This window comes from Oreochromis niloticus, linkage group LG1, assembly GCF_001858045.2.
Source record: "Oreochromis niloticus isolate F11D_XX linkage group LG1, O_niloticus_UMD_NMBU, whole genome shotgun sequence".
Lineage (NCBI taxonomy): Eukaryota > Metazoa > Chordata > Actinopteri > Cichliformes > Cichlidae > Oreochromis > Oreochromis niloticus.
In genome coordinates, this window is record NC_031965.2 from 35331171 (window position 1) to 35348391 (window position 17221).

Consider the following 17221-nt stretch of genomic DNA (forward strand, 5'->3'; position numbering starts at 1 on the left):
GCAGTGGGTTCAGTATCAACTCATAGTATGCATCAGTGTTTTATTATAGTGAGTTTAAATGGGAAAGCAATTAAGCCTTGTAGTGACTGCAAAGGGCTTAAAAATCCAGTCAGGTATTAATGCAATTTGTGCTGCGTAACCCTAAAACCTCTAAAATCAGCTGTTTAGTGAGATAACTTTCAAAATGTTTCAGTTACTGTTTAAACTTTCAAACTTTTTGATAGCTGATCAGATACAGAGTTGGGTCCATAAAGCTTAAAGCAGTCCTTATAGTTCAGGTGTGTCCTTAAAATACTTGCATTTATGTATAAGCTTGACCTTGGTAAAGTTATTCCTGCCATTTGGACATACTTAACCAGAGACTTGTCCACATAGTGATAGACCACAACTTGACCTGAGATGACATTGTAAGCTCATTTATCTAACTCAAAGCAGGTAATGAAAAAGGACAGTGTTTAAATACTAAAAGGTTCTGGCCTGATGTGCATGGCCCTGTCTAGAAGAAAAAGACTTGTGAAATAATCCTTAGATGTAATCACCATCTCTCTGTAAAACCTATTTCTTTCCTTTTTGTCCCGTTATGAACGCCGTGTTCATTCATTGCATTTTGTAATACATTATGCTCTCCATTGGTTAGAAGCAGACAAAGGACTTGCACATTGTATTAGCTCCCATTAAATTTAATGAAGCCACGTTTTGATCTCACAGAAATCTTCGTCAGGCTTTGTCAAGCAAACAATGAATAACAGCACAAAGGGCTTTGCCTGCCCCATAAAGGTGCCCTCCATCTTTTTCTCCTTATTTAAAATCACTGTGATTACATGAGACCTATAAACTATTGCATGTTTCCCTTTTTTTCTTTTGCTTTTTTACTTAATATGCAATTAAATGTCATCCTGCACAGATGGCTCCTAAAAACATACTACCAAATTTGAAAATAAATTTTCTTAGTTTGCATGTGCAAATATTTTAAATGTATGAATTTTTTAACCCACATGATTGTTACCTCACACAAGACTTGGAATCTGAGGTTCAATCAGCTTTTCCTTCATGAACGCAGTGGAGTATTTAATCAAACTAATACTTTAGCTTAAGCTTAAAATTCAGCGATTATAAAGAAATTAGACTTACCTGAGTTGGGGTCAACAGAGAAATATGGTTGTCCCTCCAGTATGCTGTAGACTAGTTTAGCGCTGTTTCCGTACACTGGATCATCGGCATCTGTAGCTGTTACTGTGATAACTGAGGTACCTGTGGTGCAGAAAGACAAACGTATAAACATCCCTACAGGAAATGATCTCCATGTCTCTGTAAACTAAAATGCTAAGTGCTGAGTGAATCCAGATGAGACTCTAGTCCCATTTATCCCATCTTGTGCCACGTAAGGCCCCAATCACACAGGCCTAGAGACCAGCCTCGTGAATGCAAGTGGTTGCCAGAGGTTGCTGACAGTTGCTGTAAAATCAATTACTAAAGGCCCATTCGTGGAGGCCTAGAGAACAATCCTAGTAACCACCTTTTGCAAGATATAAGTGTGTATTCTGCAAACATTAGCCTAGTTGAGCCTAGTTGAGGTTGCTTGTTGTCATAAAATTGGTCATAAATTGGTCATTGTAGCTGGTTTCTGAAGTGGTCATTTACATGGAAAATTTACATGAAAAACACTGACTTGTCTGCAGGCACTACTGGCCAAGTATTGAAAACTGCAATACAAACTGGAAATAAGAACATTTGTTCTGTCTTACTACTGCGACCGATACATTTTAAAGTGTGAAATTCCTGCTTTGGAAGCAAACATTCTCTTGCCGGATTTGATGAGTGTGTGCAGACGTGTCAGTGTATTCCATTCAAACTATGGGTAACCGCAGCAATCTGTTAGCAGTAAAAGCAATCATAAGGAAGTGTTTGGTGCAGCACCCAATTTGTGGGCGATTTCACATGGCAACAACCAGGAACCTCCAGCAACTACTTGCCAAACAGAAACATTTTTCTGTTTTGACCAGAGGTTGCCAGTTGGGTTACTTTGTGATGGAGACCTAAGTAGTTAAACATTGCTTTGGTAATGTGTTGATGCATATCTTTAATTTATAGTTCAGGAGTGTCAGCTGACTTGTGGTAAATATGGCATGAAAATGGCATGAATATGGCTCTCAAAAGATTTTATAATGAAAGTTTCAGTTAAGTATGCAAAGAAGTTATTTAATTGTTAATTAATTGTCCTTTCGGTGGCATCATTGTAATATACCTATATCATGGCTAAAGCACTTCTGGATGGATGCAAACTGCATTTCGTTGCCCTGTTCCTGTGACATGTGCAATGACAATAAAGTTGAATTCTATTCTATTCTATTCTATTCTATTCTATTCTATTCTATCTAGTGTGTCAGTGTGACAGATATTAGTGTGTTAGATATTAATATAGCAGGCAAAGCAATCACAGACATATATTGGCAAATTAGGCTACTTTTTTCACAGCTTTTGATCTTTCAGAACAGCAGACAGCATAAGTATCGTGTACCTGAAATCACTCTGTTGATGGTTATTTGATATTTGGATGTAACCACAAAGAAAACACTTCTCCTTCTATTAAAGTAGTTTGTTTATTAAGTTTAGTTTGTCAAATAAAAGTTTTTAAGTTTAAAATTAAATTAAAGGCTGTGTTGGTGTAAGTGTTGGCTCATGTATTTTTAAATTCTCACGGGATATCAAGCATTCTTTATCAATTACAGCAATTAAGAATGACCTTCATACCATCAGTATTCAAACATAAATAAACTTTTTTTTTTACGCCAGCTTTATAAGGTCTTTATAAGTAAAATGTATCCAAGGACTTTCATCAATATTCCAAGTCAGTCAAATGCTCAAATCAGGAAATACGTTAGTGGCAATTCAATCCACCATTCACCTGTCCATTAAAAGGTATCGGGACAAAAAGAGCACTGAAAATCTTAATATAAAGAGGCAATTCACGTAATTAAAATCACCCATTTTAATCCAAAGTGACCTAGCTCCTCATGAGTCACAGGGTGAGGGAGAGCATCTGAGAAGAAAGAAGAGAAAAGAAGCCGACATGCTGACAGTGAGCAACATGCTGGCAGAAAGCTACAGATGGTATGGTAATTGTTTCTGTGAAAGATGTTTAGAGGTGTTCTGACAACAAAGTGAGATGTCCCCAGTCGCAGACGGCGGAGGTCCTGCCATAGGCACCTAAATCTGTCCACTGCAACTGAAAATGCTTGTTGCGCAAAGACCTGTGGCAAGTTAAGTGCTCTGGCTCCAGAACTCTGATTCAGATGCTCCAGCTATGGAGTAAATAATGAAAAATAAATAAAAAAATAAAATAAATGTGCCAGATGTGATATGAGCAGTTGTTCCATAGTTTACAAAGTGTAACCCACAAATCAGACATCTGTATTCTGTTGGTGTATCATCTTCTGCTACTTTTACAACCACCGAAACAATTTTCATCAAGCCTGCTCACCAGTGTGCACCACAGTAATGACTTACTACTTCTAACCAAAAAGAATTCAAACAATCTGAAAATATACGTTTAATATTCAGATCAAATAGCTTCAGTAGTGTTTACTAACTGCAAAAGAAAATGGGTTAAAAAATTACAAATAAGATGATTTTCACATCCATGTGGTGCAGTTTTTGATCTTATCGCCCATTTTATGCCGTCAGCTACACGTGTCACCTGCTGATTAATAGTCACAGCCGTGTCTGCGGTCTTGTAACAGCAAAACAAAGCAAAAGCCACCTTTGCACTCTAACTGGTGTAGCAGTTTCACTGTTGCAACCCAATTATTTCACAGTGAGAGAACCTCAAGTGGTCCTCTGAGACTGAGGTGTTCCAGTAATTCATAGTCTTATGATGACCCGTGCTGTTGTGTTGCCAAGGCTTACCTTGTAAATTTCCTGAGCTTGTTACACCCCATGCCTTTTGCAGTGTTTAGATCATAGCAGATCAATGAACTCTTTTTCTGTGTTTCTGCTCGCTGCACTAGCACTGGCAAAAAAAAAAAGAAGAAGAAAAGAACCAAAACAAAAAAACAACAACACCCAGCGCAACTTGAGCTTCAGCTGCTAATACACTTAAATAGATGCATTGCTTTAATCTGCTGAAACTGTCATTCACATGAACTGTTCTCAGTCTACGTTAAATAGAAACAGGGCATTTCTCACATTTCAGTATCTATTAATGCTGCTAACTCTACTCAACAGAAACTGCATGTGCGCTGAAGAAGAGTCAGTATGATCAGTATGAGGGCCTCCATGTCTACAACTGACAGGCCTGCCAGAGCACCTGATGTAAAGTGGAAATTTCCAACAAACGTGCTACATAAGTGAATAAAGTATTACATAAATTGGTTGACAGAATTTAAGGAAACATAATTATTTGAATTATATCTCACAGATGTGTGCATTAATCCAAATTGGAGCACTCATGCAGTATTTTCAGGAAGCAAATTATATCCTGTGTGCCATAGGTGTTTGCCAATTGTCAAATGAATAAAATGAAAGACAGCAAGGAAATTGCACCTCCCTTTTTCAGAGATACAGAGCCTTATCTGCCTTAAAGTTAAATTACTACTACTACAGAGGGAGGAGGCAGCCATCTACACATCCCTAATTATGAAAAGTACCTTCGTACTTCTAAAAGGTGTCTGACTATTGCAAACAGGCTTTAGAAATTCAGTTACACTATGGATTGAAGTAGGGAAGTAGGGGTAGGAAAAAAATCTTCATAAAAACAGTGGAACCAGTGAGGCATGAAATAGCTCCCTCTTTCTTTCCCTCCCACAGGGGTAAAATGCTCCTCACTACCCCTGATAAAAAAATGAGGGATTAGGAAAGCCAGTGTTTTGGTCCTGTTTCAAATCAGTGCAGATTAGCTCGTCCTTCCCCTTGATAATGCACAGAGAATTCAGGGACACTGCAGAAATGGATGCAGCTGTAGGCCAGGCAATGGGCACAGAAACTCAATTGTAGGAGGAATATTGTCTCTGGCTTTTATTTGAAGCCTGTAGCATTGTGGCGACTACAATAATAGCAACACAACACCTACAGTATAAATGTCCAGGGATGAAAAATATGAATGGTTGCTAAAAACAAAAAACATGCAGGAACGGATTAAGGATGTAAAAAGCCTACAATGGAATATGAAAACTATTCAGTGGAATGTCTTGCACACCTTTCTTCCTCAAAAGTGTTGCATATTCTTGGTCAGACCTGTTACATATATGGAAGAAATGTGTAATTGCAATATTTGGTGTCTAAAGGGATTTGTCTCACCTGTTTCTTACTGCTTAGCACATGCAAAGACACAGAAAGAGTGCACAGAAGCTTCCCCTGGGAAAGCAAATCTCCCTCTATTGGTTTGGGCAGTGGCCCGCAGGGGAATGCACATTAAGCCTGTATGAAAATACAGCCTGCGTTTACGGGTGTTTTCCCACGTTAAGTGTAATCTCATTAATCATGTTCTGAAGTTCACAGGATTTAATACCACACCAATAATTTAAACACAAACTCATTCTCAAAGGACATCATTACTGTACAGTGTGTGAAAATTTACAGCCGTAGTGTTTTGGTTGAAGGGCATGTGGTGGCTAAAAGGTTCCTCGTGATAAAGACACGGGGGTCTATCCTTATGTTTTACCAAGCGACAGAAATAATAGGGCTCACACTTCCTATTTACTCTGTACACTGGCTCTGTGATAGGAAATCAATAGGAATCTTTCTTGAACCAGAGAGGGGATAAATTGGGAGATGCAGCCCGGTGTGACACACAATGGCTGCGGAAGGACGCTGCGGCTTATTTTCAATAAAACATTGTACTGTAACACAGCTTGATCTGTATAATCTGCTTATTTCCTTAGAAGAAATATAAGTATAATCAAACAGACCAAAGTAGTAAAACCTGATGTGCAGAACAAGGAAAAAAGAAAGTTTTAGCATTACAATCTTCTGGAGCTTTATCTTCAAATCAAGATTTTTATTTTACACATTTACCTGTCAGCAGAATCTTCACTTTTAAACCACAAGATTTCTGTCATAAAGAAAGCATTATTAAGTGTCCAGAAATGTGAAAGTTCCATTATTATGCTCATTTTCCACAGCTAGGATATACTGTAGGATCAGCTGCTCTACAAAAACCTTTGCCCAGTTTCTGACACTGCACTAAGTCTTCATTATAATGTTTACTGCATACACATACTGGTTGCATTTTCTAACTGATATGCCAGGAACATAAACTCCTCTTTTTCCTTTATTGCCCCAAATTCACCCTCAGCATGCTTAGTACAATTCAGCAAATCGCACCGCAGGAAAGCACTCCTGAGTTCAAGTACCATCACACCTATAATCACTCCAAAGAATGTGTCATTACAGTTCATTTACTAGCACTGGAATGCTACAATTCTCCTCCACAACTGTCTGTCCAACAAGCATGGCAGCTGTGTAACATCTCAGCTCTTCTCAGCTTGGACCAGCTCAGAACCGTGAAGGGTAGAAGACAGGGGGCATTCATATGTATGCAGCCACTGAGCCATGGAGAAGGGATATCACTGAAGCATGGGGAGAGCTGTGGGCTGCATGAGGCGTGGGGCTAACAGTGCCCTGCTGTGAGCCCTACCCGGGTAAAACAATACTGTTTATGTCTGACTGGCTTTACACTGTGGGTGTTGAAAGAGAGAGAGAGAGAAACCAGGATGGATAGACAGAAAAGAAGATGAGCGGTGTACACATAAGTGCACAGAAGATTAAATAGCTTGTTGCTTAATATGCAGATTAGACACTGATATTACAATATTTTCTTTGAGGAAAAAGTTGATAAAACAAAATAGATTCTATTAAAACAACCTTTTTCAGAGGAGAAAAATTAAAAAGTCATATTTGAAAATTTAGTAACAAAAATTTTGTTAGCTCCTAATGGCCATAGTGTGTTTGCTATAAAGCTGTCAGATTTTCTTTAACTATCTGCTCAACTAACTAATTTTATCAAAATGAAACTAAATCAGTCAATGAATAAATAAATCTGGCCCAGCATCAAAAAGCACAAACTCAAAGCTGCCAATCAGGTGGTGACCATAGTGGAGCAAAGTAGAACTTAAACAAGATTGAATAATGGACATGCATTCATCTTCTCATCTGAAAAACAACTACTGATGTATGGTTTTTGCCTATATTTTACTGTATTGTATGTTTGAAGCAAGTAAAACTATCAGTCACTTCAGTGTACACGATTAAGAAAAATGTAATAGAGGAAAATGTGAAAAGTGCCGTTGTATTTATCATTACACCCAGTATACTTACATCAGCAGATTGATGCCAGCTGTACCAGCACAGAATCTAAGCAATGTGATGCTCTGGACAGTGCCAAAATAAAATGTAAGTGATTTAAGTAATATAATCACGTAACTATATATATATATACATATATATATATATATATGTATATATATATATATACATATATATATATATATATATATATGTATCTGGAAGTCCCTGTGGGACTTCCAGATACAGACGGACAAAATGGTGGTGGCTAACCAACCGGACATAGTGGTGGTAGACAAACAGAAGAAGACGGCTGTAGTGATCGATGTAGCGGTTCCGAATGACAGCAATATCAGGAAGAAGGAACACGAGAAGCTGGAGAAATACCAAGGGCTCAGAGAAGAGCTCGAGAGGATGTGGAGGGTGAAGGTAACTGTGGTCCCCGTGGTAATCGGAGCACTAGGTGCGGTGACTCCCAAGCTAGGCGAGTGGCTCCAGCAGATCCCGGGAACAACATCGGAGATCTCTGTCCAGAAGAGCGCAGTCCTGGGAACAGCTAAGATACTGCGCAGGACCCTCAAGCTCCCAGGCCTCTGGTAGAGGACCCGAGCTTGAAGGATAAACCGCCCGCAGGGGCGTGCTGGGTGTTTATATATATAGATATAGATAGATAGATAGATAGATAGATAGATATAGATCAGTATATATACTGATTTAGTTACGTTTTATATATATATATGTATATATATATCCATATATATATGGATATAGATATATATATGTGTGTGTGTGTGTGTGTGTGTGTGTGTGTGTGTGTGTCCAAACAAGAATGAGATACTATTTACAAAATATTTTCTGAATCTTACATCATGTTTTAAATCCCTTTGTTTCTCTCAGCTATATGACAATGTGTTAGTTTTTCATAAATTTCAATATTATAATAGTTAGTAAATAGTAGATAATCTGTCTGAAATCCAGAGGGACTTTTGAGTCTAACTGGTATTATGATATATCATGTCCTAAGGTCAATTTGACAGTGTACTGGAAAAATCTTCACAGAAATTTCTTTTTTTTCCAGCTTGCTGCCAGGGATTATTTCATTACTATCTGCAATACACTTTCAGCTGTGGAGTGCAGATTAAATGAATTCAAATCTATTAAGAAACAGAGAAGGTCCAAATGGAGCAACTGGTGACAATTGTTAACATGTGTACTGTAGCTGTAAATATCTTTATTGACGCTGTCTTTGTCAGAAACTATGTTTAAAGTCTCATAAGCATCACAGGACATGGAAACTTGTGCAATTTATCCAAGCATACTGACCATGCAATAATCTTACTGGTACTTACTACATAGTACTTACTGATTAAATGAATCCAGCCCCCCCCCCCCCCCCCCCCCCCCCCCCCCACCACACACACACACACACACACACACTATAACACACCCCACCCTTTTTCTAGGTCAAAAAGATGGTCTGCCAAATCCCTTTTTGTGAAATGGCTTGTCTATGAGGCTGGACGTTCCCCCGATAGCACCATTGCAGTGACAGGAAAGTGATTATGTATTGATCATGATCACATAGACACTGGTGTAGCTCTCCCTCCTGTCTGTGGGCAGAGAGGATAATAGCTCATGATCAGACAGGTAGACTGACAGCCCATCTCTCCAGGCAGTGCTGCAAGCACTATTTTTGGACAGTACCACCTATGCAATTGAAATTCATGTTCACGGATGGGGAGTAATGCAAGAATTAAGAAGCGATTAGCACTGTGAGGCAGAGTATTGTCAAACACAAAGTGTAGCGCGGTGCTGTAGTGTGGCAGGCCAAAGCTCTTGATAACACAGAAAACGGTTGTAACGAGGTGGAGAAAACAAGCGTGTCGAGGCATCCTTTCATCCATCCAACCATCCCCGTCCATTTATTCTCTCAGAGGAGAAGATGACATACTTGGAGCACTGCCAGTTGATTTTCTGACAGTAGTCAAAGCCACTTTGAGATTCCTGGGCTACAGATGGGCATTTATGGCAACAATGCAGATGGGCATTAGGAAAAACCCTTAAACAAATAAGCATGCTCATAAACACCTGGCACGTGAGAACTTTTCTCATTTACCAGTGCAGCCTCACAACTCCTGTGCTTTCATTTGTCACCATTTTCACCCATCTACAGCCCAGACATCTTCACTAAGATGATTTAGATTAATATGAGGCAGATGTAAGTATTTTACAAAGCAGGATTGTGAGGTTAATAACTGCAAAGCAGGGGAAAAGGGGGGAAAACAAAGTCTCCTGTAACACATCAGTGTTTATAACAGGACTAATGCATACTCATGGTAAGGTGCATGTTTCAGCAGGGCTTCAGCATGCAGGTGAAGAATGGGTTAAACGAATGAGGAACAGCAAGGAACAACTTGCACTAGATTTTTTCTTTAAAAAATGTAATGGCTATAATTAATTTGTCTCTCGCTCATGTTCCGCGGTAGGCTTGGGTAGCATTGGGTAGCATTGGGTATCTAGTGTGCATGCCCTGACTGGGATTCAAACGCTGACCTAACGTTCCAAAAACAGTGATGCTGCCACTACAGTTTCCAGCTGTATCATCATAAACTCAGCAGGACTGTGGAAGGCAACACTGGAGGCCAACTCCAAGGCAATGACACAAGTCTCCATCAAGTGTAGAGATACCAAAGTGAAGCAATGTCCCTGCTGCTGTTCTACATATGCCCTCTGAGCCAGCTTATCACTAAGAGTGAATACAGATATAGATTTACCTGTATGCCAAAAGTGAACGAGATATCAGCTCACGGTGATCCATGATGAGGAAATCATGATATCACTCTGATTTGGCTGAACGGCTACAAACACAGGGAAAGTGATTGGGACTGAACGAGTGGAGTTTCCAGAAGGCAGAATAGCAGATATACGGGACAGCTAGAAGTACCTGGGTATCCTAAAACTGGAAGAGTGTCTTCTCCCTGAGGGGTGAGGGGGAGATGTTTCTTTTTTTCAAGATAAGATATGGTTGTCAGCATCCAAGAAATAGTTCCCCAGAGCCAATGATGGATAAGGGATGCTGCACCTTTGAAGAGTAAGGGGACCGTTACACTTAAGCACTTACATTGTCATTGTTGTAGTACAATTACTAGTCTTTTATAAGACAGAGAGGGAGCCATCACAGAGAAACTGGAGTCAGTGTTTGTGTATGTGTTTATGTGCTGGTACGTGTGTCTCTGTGTGTACATGACATCTCCTTTTCAAGTAGTCGGCTACTGAGTCTGCTGCCTTGACAAGCCATTTACAGGAACGGCAGGAACAAAATAATTAAGAGGGTCTTTTGTTCCCCACTGATGGCCCTGACATATGCCGCCATTTTAAAGGGTTGTGTCATTGATTCACTTTAATTAGTTCATAGGAAATGTGTGCAACATGCAGATAGAGTTCAGGACTGGAAGTCGAGGACGGAAAATTGGGCACTTCACATATTTAATTGCTCCCAAGGCATTTACAATGGCAAGGTAATAACAAAGAATAAGGCAAAGTATATTGTCTAATGAACAACTTTATCATGGGTAAATGAACAAAATGTTGCTTAATTTGGGAACTCTGCCACAGGGGCGAGGGTGTTTAACGTGAATTATTCTTCCTCAATGGAACAAAAAAAAAAAAAAAAAAACATGTTTCAGCACAATGCAAAACTGAGGTAGGAAATGAACTTGCGGTTAATATTTTTACCACCAGCTCCTGAGTGCGGAAACCAAAGATCAAAGTTATTACTTAATATCAGAAATGAATTACTTGTGTACATTGTTCCAAAATACCCTTAACAGTGTATGTAGCCCTGTACTGTTCCAGCTGAGCTGCTCAGTGGCCATGAGAACCTTGGGGAAGACAAATCCCTGTGTGTACGCTGATTTATTCTGTACATGGTAGCACGGACAATATTATACGCATCCTATCAATTGAAAGCCACAGTAGAATAACACAGTTATTGGGATATGGTATATTTATATATATCTATGCACAGTCTAACATCCTATTTCAAATTCTTGTTTAAACACAAACACAAACTGTGCGGTTTCCCTGCTGATCAAGTTCAAGCTCCTCACAGTGCATTAGCAGCAAATGTCCTCAGGATCAAATCTTCCTAAAAAACATCAGGCCACATCAGTGGGGAGAAAAAGAGCAGCAGATAACTCAGCAAGGTTCCCTTGAAACCCAGGCAAGAAAATAGACAGTGCTATGCAGACATGAAGAAGACTTGCTGAGTCAATATAAGGAAAAAGCACTACCAAGCCAGAGGAACTTGAAAATGAGAATTTTTTTCCTTCAATGAGTTATGTCTCTTAATGTTCAGTTGTGGTTATGCTTAAAGGCTCTGAAACCATTTTCTTGCAAGCTTTTGAAGACCTAGTCTAGATAAAGATAAAGAAGTCTGACTGTTTGGGTTATTTTCACTGAGATATTTCTGAGTGTGTATTTGTGCGCGTGTGTCTGTGTGTGTGTGTTTCTGTCCTCTTATCTGTGTTTTGAAGCAAGTGGGGGTCAGTTATAATGATCAGAATTACAACAGATTTATTTATTTAAAAGTGACTGGGAGTTCACAGACTGTTTGATTATCTTACCAGGCCTCTGTCAATCACATGATGGTGAATCTTTCAAATGTTCTTAAAAGTAAGTAAAAGGCTAAATTTAATCTAAAAGCAAAAAATAAATATTTCAAAAAGTAGATTTTTGTATGCATTAATAGTTTATAAAATAACACTCAAGTCCTTGTAAAACTGGATAGTATACTGATCGACAATAGCCTTTGCAAATAAATAGACTTAGTTTAGACATTTCTAATGAAAAAAAATTGATTTGCTTTAGTTGCCAGCGTGAACATTCACATTCCTTCAGAGTGTGTTATTTTCACATTCTAGGGAGAGCAGCAGCAGTGAGAATAATATAGCATTAAAAACAAAGGACAGAACTGGAGGGGAGCATTAAAATCCCTCCCTCAGCAACGACTCCCCCAGGCTGCTGCTACTAGAAGATGTTCTCTGTCGATTACATATTTTCTATTCGTACAGCTTGCAGAGGTAAATTAAATAAAATAAAAATCCAAGCCTCTGAGAGACAGTCATACTACACAGTCTGCAGCCCATAACTCTTGCAATTGGCCCATCTAAAAGTAATGTGTGACAGAGGTCTTCCACCTCCCACACAACTCCATTAGGACACCGAACTCAACTGAATCCAGTCATACTGTGGGTCTTAGCAGGGAGCACCTTCTAAGTAATATACACTGTCGTCTGACAGTCGTCCTGGAGCGGGAAGGGTTAAAGCATTTTCCCTGAGGAATCTTGAAACGTACTACATCTACGTGACTGGTGACTTAATGTCTCCGTCAGCCGGTAAGAGCGGTGCTATGCTGGCATCTGACAAGCAATCCATCACAGAGAACACACAGACAGAAAGCTGCACGCAGCCACATAAAGTGTCCACACATAAGACATGCTAAAATACATGCCCAGAGTGCACGCCTACTGACTCGTGCCGACACAGATGCGCATGCAGATCTATAATGAACATAGGCACACAGACGTGGACTTGTTATCATGCTTGTTAACATGTCACAAATCACAGTGAGACACACAGAAACCCTCTCCAAATACTGAGCAAACATCCGGCACAGCAATAAACTCTCAAAAGGACATGGCCAACAAACAAAAGGGGGGGGGGGGTGTGAAATGACAGAAGAAAAGATGGTGGAATGTGGATTTACACCCCTAGTAATCCCAAGGTTTGTTTACACTCCCAGAAGTGAAGTGAAATTTTAAAGGGCTATCTCTGTTGCGTGCTGGAGAGCAGATTCACCCAATTACACAGCAGCCCCCAGTGTGACATAGCAAACCTGCTGTAGGATTGACTGTGTATTTGGTTGTGCGTGTGTGTGTCTGTGTGTGTGTGTGCGTGTGCATACTCGTGTGGACACCAGACTGTGACTGTGGTAAAACTACAAACTGACTAAATCCATACTGCAGTGTTGAGAGCAATACAGCTGCCAATGCTCCAAAACACAAAAAGGTAGAGCTCAACAAGGTTGCCTGATGCCAAAAATCAGCAGCCCATGTGATAGTAAGACAGGAGGGTAAAACACACAGTAACACAAGTGGAATTTTGTATCACTTTGCAAAAAACCGCAATAAAGATTCATCATTTAAAGTCATACATGAACAAAAATATAAAATAAAAACAGAAATATGAATTTTCAGGGACATACATTTTGATGACAAACACTGCAAAGACTTATTTGATTTATTTAATGTTTTACTTTCTCGTCATTGTATCAGACAGCTGAGCCGTGGCAACGACTGTATGTGCCAAGCCAGGGCTTTAGTTAATGGGGAGAGACATCAAGAGTAAGGCCTCGCCCGCACTGGAGATTTGATCCTTTCGTCTTATCAGCTTCTTTTTCAAATGACCTTGCTGTACAGACTTTTATGCCTCTCCCCTTTATTCTCTGCCAGTGATTGGATGGGACTCTCTAGTCTCAAATCTCTGCCACCTTGATGAATGTGTTCCACCCTCATTTATGTTGCATTGACCAATCCCTCTCTACTACAAGCTACAGTAGGCTACACAAATCTTAGCTGTAGCCACACACACACACACGAACACTCACACACACACAAACAGCTAATAAAGATTTTTGCTAAGACCTTTTTTTTGTCTCTCTTTATGCAGTTTCTGCTTTATTTCTTCTGCAGTTAAATTAAGTCTACGCTCTTTTGTGGGAGCAAAATGTAACTTTAAAGAGTGTTATTATGGCATTCATTGGGAAGCAATTGCTGCTTTTAATTTTAGGTACTGACTGTTGGGTGCCTGCGGGGTCCAAATAGCTATAGTTGATAGCTCAGACAATTAATAATGCAGACATGGAGGGATGAGAGTATGGGGATTCTTTTCTTTCTTTTCATCACTGTAAAATTAGATGTAAAAAAAAAAAAACATGCACACACAAAATCTAACTCACACACACATACCTGCACACACTATGTTGATGGAAAACCAGTGAGCAAAATCCTTGCTGTTTTTGAAGCAACAAAAGTAAGTGGGATTGACGGACGCAGTGCCAGATACAGCAGGAAATAGACGCAAAGGAGCAAAGAGGACTGAACACACCACAGGAAAAATGCACCAAAAAAGGCCCTACAACAATACATTAAAAATCCACAACATTCTTCTTGAATAATTAAAAGGTGAGCCATGCCATGGCTGTGTACTGAAGTAGAAAGCTTTCTGGCATCTCAGCAGATATGAGTAAGCATGTGCCAAGTTTAAGGTGCTATCTGGAACCATCCTCAGTGTGCACGCTATAGCAGTAATGTAGAGAGGACCTCCCACTCACCAGCATGACTTCAAACAGTCTCTTTCAGTCATTTTCAGCTGGTATTTATCACAGCTGATAGTACACACACACACACACACACACACACACACACACACACACACTTGTTTTCATATCTTAGTGAGGACATCTAACTGACATAATGCTTTCCCTAGCTGCTTATCCTAACACTAACAATCAAAAATGAATGCCTAACTCTAACCCTTAGCCTAAACTTAACCATAGCCTAATTGTAACTCTGGCACTAAAACTGCATTTTGAGCCTAAAAAATGCCTTCAAACTCTTGGGGACGAGGATTTTGTCCCCATAAGGACTGCTGGTCCCCACAAAGATATGTAAACATGGTACATGCACAGACACACACATACACACATACACAAAGTATTTGAATTTCATCAAAAACATCTGACAATTAACTTTTGAAGTGTGATATTGAAGAATTAACAGCTCTAAACTTTAAAAAAGGGAGAAAATCTACATCTACATGCTAATAATAAATTTTTCCCCACTGTGTTTATGCATTTATAAGTGAAGAGATATCAAAACCAAAATGAACGTGTAATCTGTGTAAGATTATAAATAAGAACATATTGTACAGTTCAGCATAGCAGAGAATGTGCAGCAAATGGTCGCATCTCAGTCTGTTATCTGCAGAGCAGGGGGCCTGTAGGCAATTAGTGAGCAAGTATATGATTGGCTGTGTAAGACAATGACTGTTTCAGCTGAGCTACACCAGATCTATTTCCAGTAAGATGTGACCTGCTTAATAAATGTACCTGATGGCATCCACAGCAAACTTCACAGATCTCGGATGAAAATATGAATTCTAGTACTGTCAGCTACACCTGTTGATTCACTGTTGATGCCACTGAGTTTTGTTTTGTTTTTTTTTCCGGGCTGGAATAGCCAATGAGGTAGAGCCAAACTACATCTAAAAACAGTTACCATAGTGCAATGATTCTTTTAAAAAATTTGCTTTACATCAATACCACAGTAGTGCAGTGGTTAGGACTGCATGTTTCTTCATGTCTGGGTGATTTCTCTTCAGGTACTTCAGGCTTCCTTCCACAGTCCAAGCACAAGCATGTTAGGTTTATTGATGATTCTAAATTGGTTGTGGGTGTGAATGTGACAGTGAATGTGGAAAAGTTGTCCGTGTCTCTCTGTGTTAGCCCTGTAATAAATTTGCAACCTGTCTGGGTTGTACCATGTCTCTTTTCCCATTACAGCTGGGATAGGCAGCCTCGACCACCATAACTCTAAATAAGCTGAAGAATCTGGTTGGATGGATGGATGGATAACTTAACATGTGATGTGCCCAATTATTTCTCTAAACCCCTGCACATTTGGCCTCAGGACCATATTTTAACAGCAAAAAAAGTCAGTAACAAAGTAGACATAGTCCAAAAGAGAACCAGAGAAACTGTATTTAATGAAACATTTACCACAAACGGGTGCAAAATGACACTTGAAAATGTCTGTTTTAATGTAAAAATTGTTTTTCTGTGTTTATTGTTGCACAAAATTGCAGAAGCTAATGGAAAAAGCCCCCTAATGAAGGAACTTTCCTTTCTGATACCATTTCCTGTTGGAAGTCACCTCCAGCATTACTAGTAAGTCAGATAGCAGCATTTTCTGTTTGAATTATTATTTGATTTGTTTATTGATTATGCTACAGCTCTCTTTGGGAGTCTAGAAAAAAAACACATTTTTGGGCAGTCAGCTTTTTGTGTGGCTGTACAGTTTTTTCAATTCTATCTTTATCTAGAAGATGCTGATTATCTGATCAGTCATTTATCATACTCCTGCTATCTCTCCCATACACAGAATTCATTCAAGGTGCTTACAGGACTCATTTTGAGTTTTACAATTTATTCAGGTCTTTCTCTGAAATACACTCATCATGTTATCAATCATTAATCAGGTCTCCCTATTTTTCGCTCTCTCTTTCACACACAAAAGATGCTATTGCTTTCTTGAAGATTTGTTGCTGTAAAAAGCACTGTTTTGCAGTACTACTTTTTGAAGGTATATTTTTTTAGCTTAATATTAGTTAGTTCTCTGTTACTGAGTACAAGGCTTTAGTGTATTTAGAAAGAGGCTAAAATGGCAAAAAAAAAAAAAAAAACCCTTCATAGTTTTAAATACACTGCAATATTGTGGTACAAGAAGTTAAATATACATTTTCAGTATTGTAGAGGTTCCATGTCTGTGGCTACAAGTGCTTGAGTACTGTGTAAAGCAATAACACACTCAAGGCTGTGCCAAAGTCCTGTGTGGTACCGCTAGAGTTGATATACACAATAGCAGAAGGCCAGCCTCTGCAGATGTGTTGTAACAAAGTTGTAAAACACATACACAAAAAACCCTTACATTAAATAGGTCATGTCCATTAAAGATTAATTAAAGATTGATCTCCATGCTACAAATCTTCCTTGACAATCACATCTATTGCTTTCAATGCAGCATCAGTGACAACAGATTGAATATAAGCTGATACAGTAAGTAGTTGATTGATCCAAACAATGGAACTATTCCCCTTTACA

The 17221-nt window shown here is 39.2% G+C and overlaps 1 protein-coding gene across 2 annotated transcripts in view; it reads right to left on the reverse strand.

Moving 5' to 3' along the window:
• cdh8 (cadherin 8) overlaps positions 1–17221 on the reverse strand; it is a 92925-nt gene that overhangs the window by 29622 nt on the left and 46082 nt on the right. For both annotated transcript variants that reach the window (XM_005447734.4, XM_003437576.5), the window contains exon 4: positions 1132–1251. In XM_005447734.4, coding sequence (XP_005447791.1) covers positions 1132–1251 — 120 coding nt within the window. The remainder of the gene's footprint in view (positions 1–1131; positions 1252–17221) is intronic.